Below are 15,325 nucleotides of genomic sequence, written 5' to 3'. Positions count from 1 at the left end.
TTCCTTTCTTTTCTTTTCTTCTTTTTAAGACTGCATTTTCTAAAGAGAGTGACCACAACTCCTATCCCATCTCACATGGCTTTCTACTAAATGTGAAGTTGATAGTCCTCTCATCAAGTGGGACTGATCTTCCCTCCTCTTGTGTGATATTGTGATTTATAATAAGAAATACAGAATTGGTCTTAGACCCATTTTTGGCACAGGTCTCCTAAAACCCTTAGAATTGCCTAAGTGATAACAGCAATCAAGGTGTCTTTTGTCATGTAAATGAAGTGACTTGTGGGACTACACCTAAGCCTGGCCTCTGTTTACCAGGAAAACCAACCTTGTAATTAGAGGGTTAGAACTTTCTGTTGTTCTCTTCCCCAGAACTCCAGGGAGGGGAAACAGACTGGAGGTCGAATCAACCACTAATGGCCAATGATCTCATTAATCATGACTATGTAACTGAAGCCTCCATGAAAACCCAAAAGGACAGGGGTTAGAGAAGTTTCAGATTGATGAATCAGAATGCTTCTACATGCCACTATGCCAGGCCCGAGCTCCCAGGGACAGAACAGCCTTTGTTTGGGCCTCACCCTATGTATCTCTTCATCTGGCTGTTGATTTGTATCCGTTAATATCCTTTGTAATAAACTGATATTCTCATGAGTAAATGGGTTTCCTGAGTTCCGTGAGCCACTCTAGTAAATTCATGAAACCAAGGAGGGGTTCCTGGGAATTTCTGATGTTTAGCCAGTCTGTCAGAAACACAGGTAACAACCTGGGCTTGAGATTAGCATCTGAGGCAAAGGGCAGTCTGTAGGACTGAGAGATCCTTAACCTGTGGGATCTGATGCTATCTCTGGATAGATAGTCTCAGACAAGTTGAATTGTAGGGCACCGAGCTGTGGTCAGAGAACTGCCTAGTGGTGCAGGGGAGCACCCTCACACACACTACCAAGTTGGAACTAGGTGCAGAGCTCTTTTATCACCTTCATCAACAGTGTAAAACAGAACAGCACCATGCAACTTCTGAGGCTAGGTAATAAAATGTCATGCATTCCTGCCTAGATCTCTTGAGGTGCTCACTCTTGGAATCCAGACATCACGCTGTAAAAGCGTGCAACCAAACACAGAGGCCACATGTAGGTGTTTTCCAGCTGAGGTTCCAGCTGACTGCCAGCATCAACAGTCAGACATGTAAGTGAACAAGTCTTCAGATGACTCCAGCCCTTAGCCACTGAGTCACCAAGGCTTCAAGGAATAGAGACAAGCTTTCCCTAATGAACCCTAGCCAAATTGCAATTTGTGAGCAAAATAAATGACTATTAATATTTTAAGCCACTAACTTTAAGGCTGTTTGTTATGCAGCAATAAATAACCATATACTACTGACATTATGGTTGGACTCCAGGAAGAATCTCAGGTAACAGGGGGCTAAAGCCACAGGTCCTCCTGAGAGGTGGCCTGCCACACAAGGGCAGGCTTTGCACCACTATCTTTTACCCACAGCCACCACTCCCAGGAGCTTTTCCCTATTTGCTAGCTCTTATCCTCCTCCTGAAATCTAGGGCAAAGGGTCCAGATCTGTGCCCACTTTAGCAATGGGACCCCAAGACCTCTCTGGATTTCACCATATTACAAACCAATGCCTTCCTCTGCACAGAAATCTGCAAATGTGAGTTGAAATTATGGTTCCACTGTCAATTAGCTACGTGGGTATTAGCTTCCTCCTATGCAACAAGTAACTGAGCCAAAAGAATCCCAAGACCCCTCCAACTCTTACATTCCAAAAGAGTATGTGCTGGGCCTCCAAAGAGTTCCAACTGAGTAGGGGAAATAAGACCCCCACAAAAATCCCCCCATGAGGTACTATATGGTAAGTGCCACTTGGAGGCTCCAAACCAAAGGTTCTAAGAGTGAATACAGAGAGGAGGGAAATCCTTCTTAACTGGGTGGTTAACAAAAGCACTGGGAAGGAAGTAATATTTGCACCTAGACTGGCAGAAATGTCAGGTTTGAATTAGACAACAGTGAAGAGTTAAGAGTAGAAAGAAAGACCACAGCTTTTATAAAAGCCTTACAAGCCAGGCCAAATTTGACCATATCACACTTGACAATAGTTTCTGAGAAAGAAGATCCCAGGAATGTTTAGAGGGAGGTGAATGTAGTGGTACAATAAAACGACAGAAGGATCAAGAGAGCTAGGCTTGAGTTCTTTCTCCCATTAGCTTTGTATTTCGGAAGGGCACCTCTTCTTTTTCTACATCTCAACTTCGCAAAACAAGTGGGTTAGACTGAATGAGTTCTCAGATTCCTTTCAATTCTGCCTTTCTAAGAGTTTGGGAACTGAATGGAAAGGGAGCCCAAAGTTGGTAAGACCTATTAGAACGGTACTACAAGGACTCAACTAGCACAGCAGCCTATGTTAGAAGAGACTCATCTCTTAGACATCTAATCAAAAGGCCAATAAATAGTTATCATCTTCCACATACCAAGCATTATTCCAGGCTCAAGAGAGATGGAAAGAAGTCAAAGTCTGTGACCCTAAGAAGTCTACATTTTTATAGGCACCCAAGTTTCTCACACCTACATCCAGAGGCAAGCTTCCCAAACATGATACTGATAGCCTGTATTTCCATGGGGCAATGACCCAAGTGCTGGAGGTTCACAGTGAAGAAGCTGTCAAGGAAATCAGCAGGCATGACGAGTCTTCTGAGAACAGGCCCTGTTGCCTGCCAGGCCTCACAGCACAAGTTTAATCTCCTGAGAGCAAGAAGCAGCGAAGTTTGCCCCATTTAGGTGGCTGAATTAGCTTTAAACATAACACTTCCTTGTTTGCAAGGCACCACACCAGACCACTTCTAGTCTCACCCCAGGTCATCAACAACAACATCATAAAGCCCGACCTCTGAAATCCAGGGGAGCTTTGAGAATTCCACCTCCCACCCCCAGAATTGGATGCAGCCAAATCTTTTGAGCTGGAGTGGGAACAATATTCAGGGAGGGTACCTCTGGCAGCTGAGGGTGAAGCAACGTGCCCATTTTGCCTCAACAATAGAGAGAAAGGGAAACCTGTTCCAAAAGACCAAAACCTAGCAAAGAATAAAATTCATTTGGTGGTTAAATGAAAAGGCTTAGATTTCCTCCTTCTAAATATCCTGCCAATCAAGACTGGGTTACAGAGGAAAAATAAGGAAATAAATTAGCAAAATAGCCATAAGAACCAAAAAAAAAAAAAAAAAAAAAGGAATCCAGGATCTTTAACCCATACTGGCTCAGGTGAAGTCTCATTCAAGTTAAGGACACAAACTTGCAAATACCTATCTTGCCTGTTCCACAGGGTCTCAGCTGTCCTTTCCCATGCCCCAGAGGACCTCCTCGCCTCCAAGTGAGATACAAATGCCTCAGTATCACTAGGTTCCTCTGTCTCTATATGGATGACATGGGGGACCCCAAAGCAGCCAAGGAATTAAACACTCGGCTTTTCCAGGCCCTAGCACCCTTGCACTCCTCAGCCAAAGTTCCCTGACACACCAAGGAGTCTTTTCCCACTGAGATCCCTGGGCTAGTGATGATAAAAAAAAAAGGGGGGGGGGGAACCTCAGGTCATTGCCAAACATCTACTAAAAGGTCTAAGAGATTCAGGTGCCAAGGTCATTAATCCAAGTTGTAAAATGCTTTGAAGAAAAAGAATGGATATTTCTTCTTTCTCCCCCATTGTCTTTCACAGAGCCTGGCATCTGGGAGGAAAGCCTCCAAAGTCCACTGACAATGACTTCCTAAATGAACTAATTTACCACCCTACTCAGCTCAAAGAACAGCCTCCAGAGATGGCTGGGGTAAAGACAGCCAGTGAACCCACTAGATAACAATTTCAAAATAACACCTACAGTACAGCAATAGCCTCTGAGAGAAGGTATAGCTATCCCTGGAGGCCTGTGACTCCAGCCCATGAAAGAACAGAAGGGAAGCAGAAATATAGCAAAAAGCAAGGGAAGTGAAGACTTAAAGGGGAGGCTGGAAGGATGCTTTTTTAGGCACATCAGAGGCTCAGATATTTACAAACATCACTCGGAAGCTAAAGGAGGAGCAATTTCTAAAAATATTTAAAACACATAGGTACATATTCCAAATAAAAACAGGTACCCATTGGTGGACCTGATTTAGCTTTGTGACTTGATGTAAAACTTGCATCTCTCACTCTACCCCCTCAAATAGTGGAAATTGCAGGGGGAATGAATATTTAAAAGAGTTGAGGGCTGCTGGTATGGTAATTTCTTTTTTGTTGTTGTTTTTTAAGATTTTATTTATTTGAGAGAGAGACAGAGAGAGTACAAGCGGGGGTGGGAATAGCAGAGGGAGAGGCAAATGTAGGCTCCCCACTGAGCAAGGAGCCCAAAGCGGGACTCTGGGATCATGACCTGACCTGAAAGCAAGACACTCAACTGACTGAGCCACCCAGGCGCCCCTAGTATGGTAAGTTCTAATTCAGGTTCTAAATATACTATTTCTTTACAATTAAGAATAAAACTATACAATCACAAATAATGCTTATTTTACTCATGTGATCTCAGATTTATAAAAAAAAAAAAAAAGGGAACCTTAGTTCCCAGTCTCCATCTGCCAAGTAAGTCACAGTAAAACATGCCATCAGACTGGTAAGAGCCCAGCAAAGTGGTTCCCAGAAGCAGACAATGGGAGACAAAGACTGAGATCTAGATCTGTTTCTGCTGTGCCCACCAACATGCCCTGGGAGAGTTCAGGTTTTCTACCTGTTTTACCCAAGAAGCTGTTGGTCCCTGCCATTCTCTGCTTTGCCCAGTTCAGGGAAGCAAGTATGCAAGAAACTGTAGGTTAGAGGAGGTCCAAGGGCAGGAGGTAGGGACTGTTCCTGTTGGTCTTGCTGCTGCAGAGTAGTTAACCAATTTGTCTACCTAAGTTCTAAGATGTTAAGTACTTAACACTTCAGAACCTCTGTCTGGTTGACACAGTCCATCCAGACCCTTTCCACCAGGACCAAACCTGGAATGTGTGGTGTAGGAAATTCCTCCTGTTTCCTGAATGTGTGCCTCATTCACACCACTCACTCCTCAGAAGCACAGCGCAGAGCTCCATTCTGTCAACCATATGTTGATTCCAGCTCTGAATGAACCAAACATCTCCTACCACCTCTGGACCTGAGTGTGCCACATCCCACGGACTCAGCCTGGCACTGCACAGCCCGGATACCCAGAAAGGAATAGCCCTATCCCAACCTAAGCTGAGCATCCTTCTCAAAGCTATCTATTCTAGTGGCTAAGGTCCCAAAAGCCACATTTATCCACCTTAGATTCAACAGAAGGGGCTAGAAAAGGTACATACATGGCTTTAATAAAAGAGCCCAGAGGTTCTTCTAAGACATCAGCATCCAGCCTTGACTAAAACTTGAGAAGCGCTGGTGAGAGCTGTACATTGATCTTCCAGCTCTGGAAGCTTTTATCTCATCACAGGAAGAGAGCTAACATTTATTGAGAAGCTTTATGCCAGACACTATGCTAGGCACTGACATATATTATTTCATTTAATCCTCACAGCAACTCTGTGAGATACTTACTATTATTATTATTTCATAGAGGAGTATCCAAGATTTTGGAGGGCTTAGGAAAATGCCCTGAGATCTCACTATTTGGGGGGTAGTTAGTAGTTAGGGCTTAGATTTGAAGCCAATTGTATATGATTTCAAAATCTGTGGTTTTTCTATCATTCTACATTCCACTTTTAAAAAGACAAAATCGGGAAAGTGGATTATAGCTTACATTGACTGAAAATCCCCAAGCTGCTTTGTTTACAGCCCAGCCTAAATTCTTATAGAACCTAGACTTCTGCTTGCAAACTGTGTTAATATGCATAACTGTCTCCCCACCCCAACCCTCAGTGTGGTCAACCTCCCTCACTACAGTGTAGCCTAGCTCAGGCACAGGCCCCAAACTGTCCCCATCTTAGGAAAAGGATATAGCCAGGAAAATGCTGGCTTCATTCCTGGAGCTCTAGGCTCCTCCAATAGCACAAACCAAAGTCTGTTTTGGGCTCTCTTTGCTCTCTGCTATGGACACTTATAGAAGCAAAAAACGGCATGTATATTAGAGATGGCTTCTGCTCATAGTCAGCATGAGTAGGGACCACATCATTTACCTGGATAACCATCAGAGTCAAGATGATAATCACTTATATTCTGGACCCAAGCCATCTGGCTGTCCTTTGATGGCATCCTTCAGTGAACCCCATTCCCCTAGCAGTGCTCCCCCTACTCACCTGCTCAGAGTCCCTCGAGGGGCCTTAGTGCCTCCAGCTCCGTGGGTGATGCTGGAATTCTTGTTGGCAGTCATGGTCATTTCTGCTCTCTGCAAACCCAGAGCCCTACAAAAAAGACAAGGCCTATTAGCCAAGTTTCCATGGGTAGCCAAAAGTACCTCAAACATTTCCAGATGACCTCCAAAACTGCCAAGAGAGTTTCTGTGGCGGGTGGCAGGAACCACTTTCCCACATATATTTAATTCCATGTGTTATAGTTTAAGAGCCTCGAGGGACCCCTGATCCTGGTTAGGCAATGAACTAACAGATAACTTATCACTTCACAGAAAATCATAAAACTCCATTTCCATTCTACCTCTTCTCATTTCTTCTCATTTCCATTCTACCTCTTCTCATTTCTTCTCATTTCCATTCTACCTCTTCTCCAAACTTCTAGCATGCCATAGAGCCTTGACAAATTCCATCCAATTTGCATACCTCCTGAACAACTATTTATTCAGTATATTTCTTGAATCAACTTGAAATTGACTTGCTTGTCTTAAAAGATTTAATCTTGTTCTATACAATTAATCATTTAGTCACTCAACAAATATTTACTGAGCACTTATGTCCTAGGTACTGCCACCCAACAAAGAATGAAACAAAGTGTCTGCCCTCAGAGAGATCACATCTCAGAAAAAACAGACAACAAGGCTGTACATGTCACATGTATGGGATACATCAGTGTACATTTATGTTTAATATATAGGGTGATGATAAGTGGTATGAAGAAGAAAATGAAGCAAGGTAAAGGGAGAGTGAAGATCTGTTATTTGAAATAGAAAGGTTCAGGGAAGAATATCCTGATAAAGTAATATTTGAGCCAATACCATAAAATTATGAGCTATCATATTTTTTCTAATACCCATTAAAATAAAACTAATATACATTATGGTATTTAAGTACCGATGAAGTGAAAAATGTCCATTCATGTACCATATAGAGTTAGCATATATATCATTCATCCTTTAGGGAGCATTACTTTATGTTAAAATAATAAAAGGAAAAAAAGGTTAAAACTTAAGAAATAGAATTCTCTTATTTGCAAATGATATGATCTTGTATATAGAAAACCCAAAAGATTCCACTAAAAAATTCTTTTTTTTTTTTTTCCACTAAAAAATTCTTAAACTAATATATAAAAGTCAGGCAAGTTTGCAGGATAGAGTAATATTTTAAAAATCAGTTTTACTTCTAAACACTGGCAATGAAAAATCTGAAAATGAAATTAAGAAAAACAATTCCATTATTAATAGTAGCAAAAAAAATCCTTTAGTATTTTTAAGAATACTTAGAAAAATACTTGGGAATACATTTTTTTTAAATAAAGATTTTATTTATTCCTGAGAGACACAGAGAAAGAGGGGCAGAGACACAGGCAGAGGGAGAAGCAGGCTCCATGCAGGGAGCCTGATGTGGGACTCAATCCCGGGTCTCCAGGATCAAGCCCTGGGCCGAAGGCAGGAGCTAAACTGCTGAGCCATCCAGGGATCCCCTTGGGAATAAATTTAACAAAAAAAGTGTAAAACTTGTATATTGCAAACTACGAAACATCATTGAAAGAAATTAAAGAAAACATAAATAAATAGACATCCCATGTTCATGGATCAGAAAATTCAAAACTGTTAAGACAGCAATATCCACTAAACTGATTTATAAATTGAACAGAACATCCATCAACTGCAGAAACTGACAACCTGGTCCTAAAATTTCATTGCAATCTGAGGGATCCAGAATAGCCAAAACAATGTTGAAAAAGAAGAATAAAGTTAGAGAACTCAGACTAATTTCAAAACATACTACAAAATCACAGTAATCAAGACAGTGTATACAGTAATAAGAATAGAAATAGAGATCAAGGGAAGAAAATTGATAGTCTAGAAATAAACCTAAACATTCACGATCAATTGATTTTCAACAAGGATGCCAAGACTATTCAATAGGAAAGAAATCTTCTCAACCAATGGTGCTGGGATAACTGGATATTCATATGCAAAAACTAAAGTAGGACTCTTACCTCATACCACACAAAAAAATGAGTAAAAATGGATCACAGACCTAAATATAAGAGTTAAAAATTACAAATTAAAGACTAGAAGAAAACAGGAGTAAATCTTTATAACACCAGATTAGGCAATGGTTTCTTAGATATAACAAAATGACCAGCAAGAAAAAAGAAATAAATTGTATTATATCAAAATTTAAAAATTTTGTGCTATAAAAAAAACACCAAGAAATTTAAGACACCCACAAACGGGAGGAAATTATCTGCAAATCATGTATCTGCTAAGGAGCTTGTATGCAGAATGTATAAAGAATTCTTTCAATTCAATAAGACAAATAATCCAATTAAAAACTAGACAAAGGATTTGAATAGACATTTCTCCAGAGACATAAAATTGGCCAATAAGCTGATGAAACAATGTTCAATATCACTAGTCATCAGGGAATTAGAAATCAAAACTACAATAAGTTATTACACTTCACACCCACAGGGATGACTGTAACGAAACAGACACAGAAAAACAAATGTTAGTGAGGCTGTGGAGAAACTAGAACCTTCACTTATCACTAATGAGAATGTACAATGTGCAGCCATTTTGGAAAATAGTTCAGCAGTTCAGAAAAGTTGTTCACAGAGTTACCATATGACACAGCATGATGCACTCCTAGGTTTATATCCAAGAGAAATAAAAGCATCCTGTCCACACAAATACCTGTACACAGATGTTCATAACAGCATTATTCATGATAGCCAAAAAGTAGAAACAATCTAAATGTCCATCAATGGATGGATGCATAAACAAAATGTGGTATATCCACACAATGGACTATAATTCTGACATAAAAAGGAATGAGAAGTACTGATGCATTCTAGAATATGCATGAACCCTGGCGCCATTTTTACAAAATGTCCAGATCAGGCAAATCTATAGAGACAGAAAGTAAATTAGTGGTTGCCTAGGCTGGGTTGAGAGTGCCAGAACAGGGAATGGCTACAGTGAGTATGGGTTTCTTTTTGGGGTGAAAGAAAAGTACTGGAATTCGATAGTGGTGATGGTTGCACAACTCTGTGAATATACTAAAAACAATTGAAATGTGTGAATTTTATGGTATGTGAATTCTCTCAATATAGCTGTTAAAATAAAACTTAAGGGCAAAAAAAAAACATTTTTTAAGGACTTTATTTATTTATTCATGAGAGACACATTTTTTAAGTGCCATGGAGAGTGGATGTTAAAGAGAATACAATGGATACTCCAAGCGTATTTCCAACGTGTATGTGCGCTCTGGCCTGGGCTAACACCCCTCCACAGATGCTGAACAGTAGTTCTCACTCTGATTGGCATTTACATCACACTGACCAAAATGAAGTATATTTGAATGTGAAAGTTACACATTTATTTACAGCCACTAAAGACCTTAATCCTAGAGGCCATCTTACTTATTACCTTGGTGCAAATAAGTGATTGGTCTCAATGACAAGACGCTTTTGGAAAAAGAAAACCAGATCTAAGCCTCATTTTTATCCTTCATAAAGTAGAGAAAAGCCTTCTCTACACACTGGGGGGAAAAATCTTTATATACCTAAGTATACAGCATGTTAGTGATGGATGATGATGATGATGATGATGATGGGAAGGAGAAGTCAATCCTACCACCAGAGCATCTGTGCACACTGGCTCTCATGAGATATTCTTTATTCGCCCCAGCCCAGTGCCAAGCTAAGTGCTTGGCATATAGCTGTATGTGCAACGAAAGAAGGAAGAAAAGAGGCAGCCTCTGGAAGTTTTTCCAGGCCAGTTCCCAGGGTCCTCAGGGAACAGTGCTACAAGGAATCAACATGCTAAGCATTAGCTTTCAACTGTGCCCATGGTAACAATGGTCACAATAACCATCATAACCCATCAAAACAACACTAGACATGCTCTAGCAGCTCCAGGGCAAGTCCTCAGGGAAAGGGCAAAGATTTGTGGAAAGACCAAAAACTGAAAGATATTAAAATAACATGATAAAAAATATATTCTCTCTTTCCCCAAATTTCCGATCTAAGGAGGGTGGGCCTGCTGCTCAGAAATGCTTTTATGTAGTCGAATATGAGAACAGAGCCAACTTAGTAAGAAGGAAAATTGTCAGATGACTCTGACACTTGCTTGGGCCAAGAAGAAAAATCCTGTGAAGAAGTAACCAAGAGAAGAATGGATCAAAATTTCTATGAGGCCCATGGCAAAGACTCTTGATCACGCGTCTGTAAGAGCACAGCTGCTATTCTCAAAAGTAGCCTAGGAGTTCAGGCATCTTGGGCAGGCACTGCTGAGAACCCCAGACAGGCCCACTCAGTCAGAAGAACACAGATGCCAACTGATCATCCTTCCTCCTATCTGCTCTCTCTACGCCAGGTCTATCAGATCAGGGAATAATCTAGGGGCTTGAGGAACTAAGGACCAGGCTAACCCTTTACACCTAAAGCACAGACTTGAGCATTCCACATGGCTGGCTTCCTGGGGAGCACTGCTTCTTCCAGGGCCCTAAGAGCAACTCTAGGCTCTCATCTACGCTTTCACCCTGACACCTTTGGCTAGTCTGGCTGCAAGGAGAGAAGATACTCCAGTTAGAGGAAACACCCACTGGGTATGGAGCAGAAAGGAAGAAACACCCACTGGGTTGAGAGGCTGTTTCGCTAGTTTAGTTCCCAGGCTCATTGATGGCAAAGTCTAGGCAGAAACTGCATGTTTAAAAAATGGAATTGTTCAATTAGCATCTACAACCAATCACGAGTTGCTCAAAAACCCATCTCTGACAAATAGGCAACTATCTGAAGAGTCAGGACTATCCAGAGAAAGGACTATAATAAGGTATCTCTAGAATTTTTCTACAAACTCTACATTGAGACAAAGAAACCAGTCCCAGGTCCTTGAGGTGCTGTGGGAAGAACACCTGACTCGGGGTCAGATAACTAATGCCAACCCTGCCTCTATCAACAATAGTTAAGTGACACTACACAAGTGAGTTTCAAAGACTCATTTCTCACTTTAAGAGCAATAATAATAGCATGACCTACCTCACATGATTGCCTGGCACACTGAAGCTTAGTAAATAGTTTTTCATCCAGATCATGCTTCTCTAGGTATCTGGAAAGCAACCACTCCATTCCCGGCCTTGAGTCATTCTCAGACTCCCTGTTACTGTCATTCAATCCATTTGCTCTATGCAAGCACTGTGCAAGGTACTAGGATATAAAAGCAGACAGACACAGTCCCTGCCCTGGAGGATATAACTATTAAGGGAGAAGAGTCAAGTAAAAAGTAGACCCCAGGAATGCCTCATAGAGAGGTGACATCTGAAGTAAGCCTTAACCTATTTGTCACCCACAGTAAGAGGACTTAAGGAAAAGCGAAGGTACATTTATTAAGGCATGTTCCCACATTCTTTATATAATAGCTGAAGTTATAAACACTTCACATATATTAAATTATTTAATCCTAGAAACAAGCCTAAGAAGTAGGTCCTATTATTATTTACATGTTACCAAGGAAACCAAGATACAGAGCAGTTAAATGGCTTGCCCCAAGTCACCTGGCTAGAGGAAAGTGGCCCAGCGGGAATTTGAGCCCAGCTAGCCTGCACCAGTGCCCCAGCACAGAGCCAGGACTCTGTATTACCTCTAATCATCTTCTAATTCAGCTCTTCTACAAGGTAGTAACAATACAGACCCATTTTTCCGATCAGGAAATTTAGGTTCAGAGAAATTAAATAACTGGCCCAAGATCACTCACCCCGTGAAAGAATGGAGCAGGAATGTGGGCTCAGCTCTGTCTGACTCCACTGTCCACTTCCTCTCCTTCACGTCAATGGGATGCTTGTTAAAAATAGAGTCCCAGGCCCCACCTCCACCTCCTGATGGGAATCTATAATGGTGGGGACTGGGAATTTGGATTTTTTAAAAAGATTTTATTTATTTATGAGACAGACAGAGAGAGAGAGAGAGAGAGCAGAGACCCAGGCAGAGGGAGAAGCAGGCTTCATGCGGGAAGCCTGAGATCCCGGGACTCCAGGATCACGCCCTGGGCCAAAGGCAGGTGCTAAACCACTGAGCCACCCAGGGATCCCAACATTTTAAGCTAGTTTATATACCTGTAAGTGTGAAAACTTGTGTCCTATTGCTTTCTGAGGACTTGGAAACGTACAAAGGGTCACTACTGACCCTTCTCCTAAAGTTTGCCCAGCTGTAAGCAAATAAAAGATGGATGTTCATTCACATTCATTCCTCCTCCTCCCAGCCCTCAGCTTCTTCTTCCCTGCCCCTCAACGACAAAGGAGCAAGTATAGCGTGAGGTCCAGGGAAAGCATTATCAATGTCTCCTCTAAACAGTTCCTCAATTCTCGGGTGTGCTTAGTGTTCCTGTATCTCAGACTAGCTCTTTCTGCCACCCACCTCTGGTAGCTAACATCTACTTCCCTCACTGTCACCTCACTTTCAACTCCTGGGAAAAACACTTCATACTGGAAGACATAAACTGATGGTTTGCAAGAGCAAAAACATGTCCCATCTGGCCATCCCTTTATTTCTTAAAAATTTTTGTATTAGTTATCAAACATTTTAAAAAGTGGGTGGGTACAAATAAAATACAAATAAAAAGTCAGATTCTGGCCTTTCTTTTGAAAAATTAGAAAATCTGACATCACCGTCTGCATTTCTGTGCGGCCACAGTTGACTAGACTGAGTGAAAGTGGCCCATTTAGATGCAGTAGGTTCTTTCCAGTTTGCAGCTGTCCCTCCCCATCCAGTGCCTGCAGCTGGTCAGCTTTACTCAGCTCTCTGACCTGATTCTCCATCAGCAGGTGAGTGCTGCAGCCCTGAGTCCCCACAGGAAGGGTTAAGAGGATGCTGTGGATGAGAATCCACATGAAGCCTCTAGACAGCTGGACCTGTGCAGTGCCAGGAAGAGGAGCCTATTCTGGGGCAAGGCAACACCTCTTAGCCATTTGAAACTCCCCATCTATTCTCCTCACTGCCACTGGAGGAAAGACCTCTGAAAGGCTCCTAGCTTTTGCTCAGGCCAGCTTTCATCTTGCAAATGTCTCCCACTCCTTCTCTCTATAATCTAATCCTTTGACCACAAATACTCTGCTTAAGGTCCAAGAAGGGACCCATCAGGTCAGGCTTTGAAAGGAGCTCCTTCTGAGGATGCCCAAACTCTAAGAATGAACCTTCCTATCCTAGAGCAAAACAAAACCATTCTCCCTTGTTTAGGTGGATATTTCTAAACATCTGTGTGATATTTTTTCATGGACCTAACCATGGACATGACAATATGCCTTGCCCCTGAAGGAGGAGACATTTGAATGCTGAGAGTGATAAGGAACAGTTGCAAGCATTTGGAAGGAACCCATTCTGCTGGGGTTTCAGTTGCCAAGTGGAGGAAATACAGACCCTGCCAAGCACTCTGCTTTACTAGTCCAGGTAAGGTGGGAAGGAGAGGAAGGCAGGTTTCCTAGGAACAGCCTCTCCTTGTGGGTGTGTTGGGAGAGAACCTGTTACCGCAGCAGCGTGCCGGGAGATAATAGGGATGCTTGTGAGAAGACTAAAAGCCCCAAGGTGCACAACATTGGCTGAGGGTGGGAGGAAGAGTGTGGGAGGAAGAGGCCTGCCATGGACAGTTTGACACACATTGGCTTCTCCTCCTTCATCCCCCTTTTCCTCCCCTCCTTTCCCAATTCATTTTTTCTCTGGTTCTCTGCCCACAGCCTGTCTTTGGCTCTGTTGTGCCTAAAAGCAAGGCTTTCTGAGGGCAAGGAACCAAGTGGGCTCAGGGATTGGGTGGGTGGGCAAAGGAGCTTTAGAAAGGGATCCAGGAATGATTTTCTCCACTCACTCCCATTTCCCTCCAAAATGCCAGACCCTTTTTCTCTGCCACTACTTCTACATACCTTATACCTTAGAGCCTCTCTATTCCAGCCCCAGGTTTTGAGATTCTAGGCTCAGAAAGCCCTTCAGGCAAAAACATCCAGGGGATCATGAGCCTGATTAAGTGGGGAGGAACTGAGATTTGTTTTGCAGGGAAGTCAGTTTTAACAGGTCCCTATGAGGCTGAAATCCTCCTCAACCAGCCATGGGAAAAGATAGAGGTTTTTGTTGTTGTTGTTGTTAAATAATAATCAGGAAAAAAAATCAAGCTCTTTCCATCTCTTCACTGTCCATTTATCACTCCCACATTCTTTTTCCCAACCCTCCTCCTCAAAGAGGCCTATAAGTTTGGGTTTTCAACCTCAATCATTTTCAATCCCTTTTCCTGCCAGATGGTCCTTCTCTACTTCAGTACAGATTCTGTGGAGGTTGGAAGCTGCGTTTAAATGTTTCCTGAAAGCCTGAAAAGGGGTGAGGGCTTGTTAGGCAATTCCAAGCCAAAGGAAATCTGGTGGCTTCCAAGATAGTTTTAAAAACCCAGACATGGTCTGGAAACTCGGCCTCTCAACAAGCAGCTGAACCTAGCTCTGCCAGGACTATGGAGCCTGCTCTGTCCAATGACTTGGCAACACTGAGAGAAGGAAAGCAGAACAGAGGCTTGCCCCCAAAGAGTCCTGCCCCTGAGGGCTAACCACTGCCCTCTTTCGCTTTGGTGAGAAGAGCCTGGGGTTCCTGTAATCATGATGCTGATTCAAAGGCCACAGACCTATTGTACACCAGTGCCTTCCCTCTGGCCAGCCACAGCAGACTAGTTGCCATTTCCTGCACATGCCAAGAATGTTCATGCCTTCAAGGTTTTGTTCAACCAATTCCTTCTATCTTGATGTCCTCCTCCCCCATTCTTTCTTAAATATTCAGTTCAAATGTCAACTTCTTTCTGAAGCCTTTCCTGATCCTAAATCTTGACCTTCTTCTCACCCTTCCCATGCTCTCTAGTCTAGCTGAACTCAACCTGACCGATGACAGGATGCCTCCCATCCTCTAAAAAAACCACACTGCCCACAAGCCAACTTTCTCAGAAAAGGACTAGGAAATAGAAAG

At 42.4% G+C, this 15,325-nt stretch overlaps 1 protein-coding gene across 3 annotated transcripts in view; it reads right to left on the bottom strand.

Moving 5' to 3' along the window:
• DENND2B (DENN domain containing 2B) overlaps positions 1-15,325 on the bottom strand; it is a 147,125-nt gene that overhangs the window by 47,402 nt on the left and 84,398 nt on the right. For all 3 annotated transcript variants that reach the window (XM_041729818.1, XM_041729817.1, XM_041729819.1), the window contains one exon: positions 6,277-6,381. In XM_041729818.1, coding sequence (XP_041585752.1) covers positions 6,277-6,356 — 80 coding nt within the window. In that variant the 5' untranslated portion in view covers positions 6,357-6,381. The remainder of the gene's footprint in view (positions 1-6,276; positions 6,382-15,325) is intronic.

Source organism: Vulpes lagopus, chromosome 15 (assembly GCF_018345385.1).
Source record: "Vulpes lagopus strain Blue_001 chromosome 15, ASM1834538v1, whole genome shotgun sequence".
Classification (NCBI taxonomy): Eukaryota; Metazoa; Chordata; class Mammalia; order Carnivora; family Canidae; genus Vulpes; species Vulpes lagopus.
Note: the sequence above shows the minus strand (reverse complement) of the source record. Positions and strands in the feature narration are given on the sequence as shown.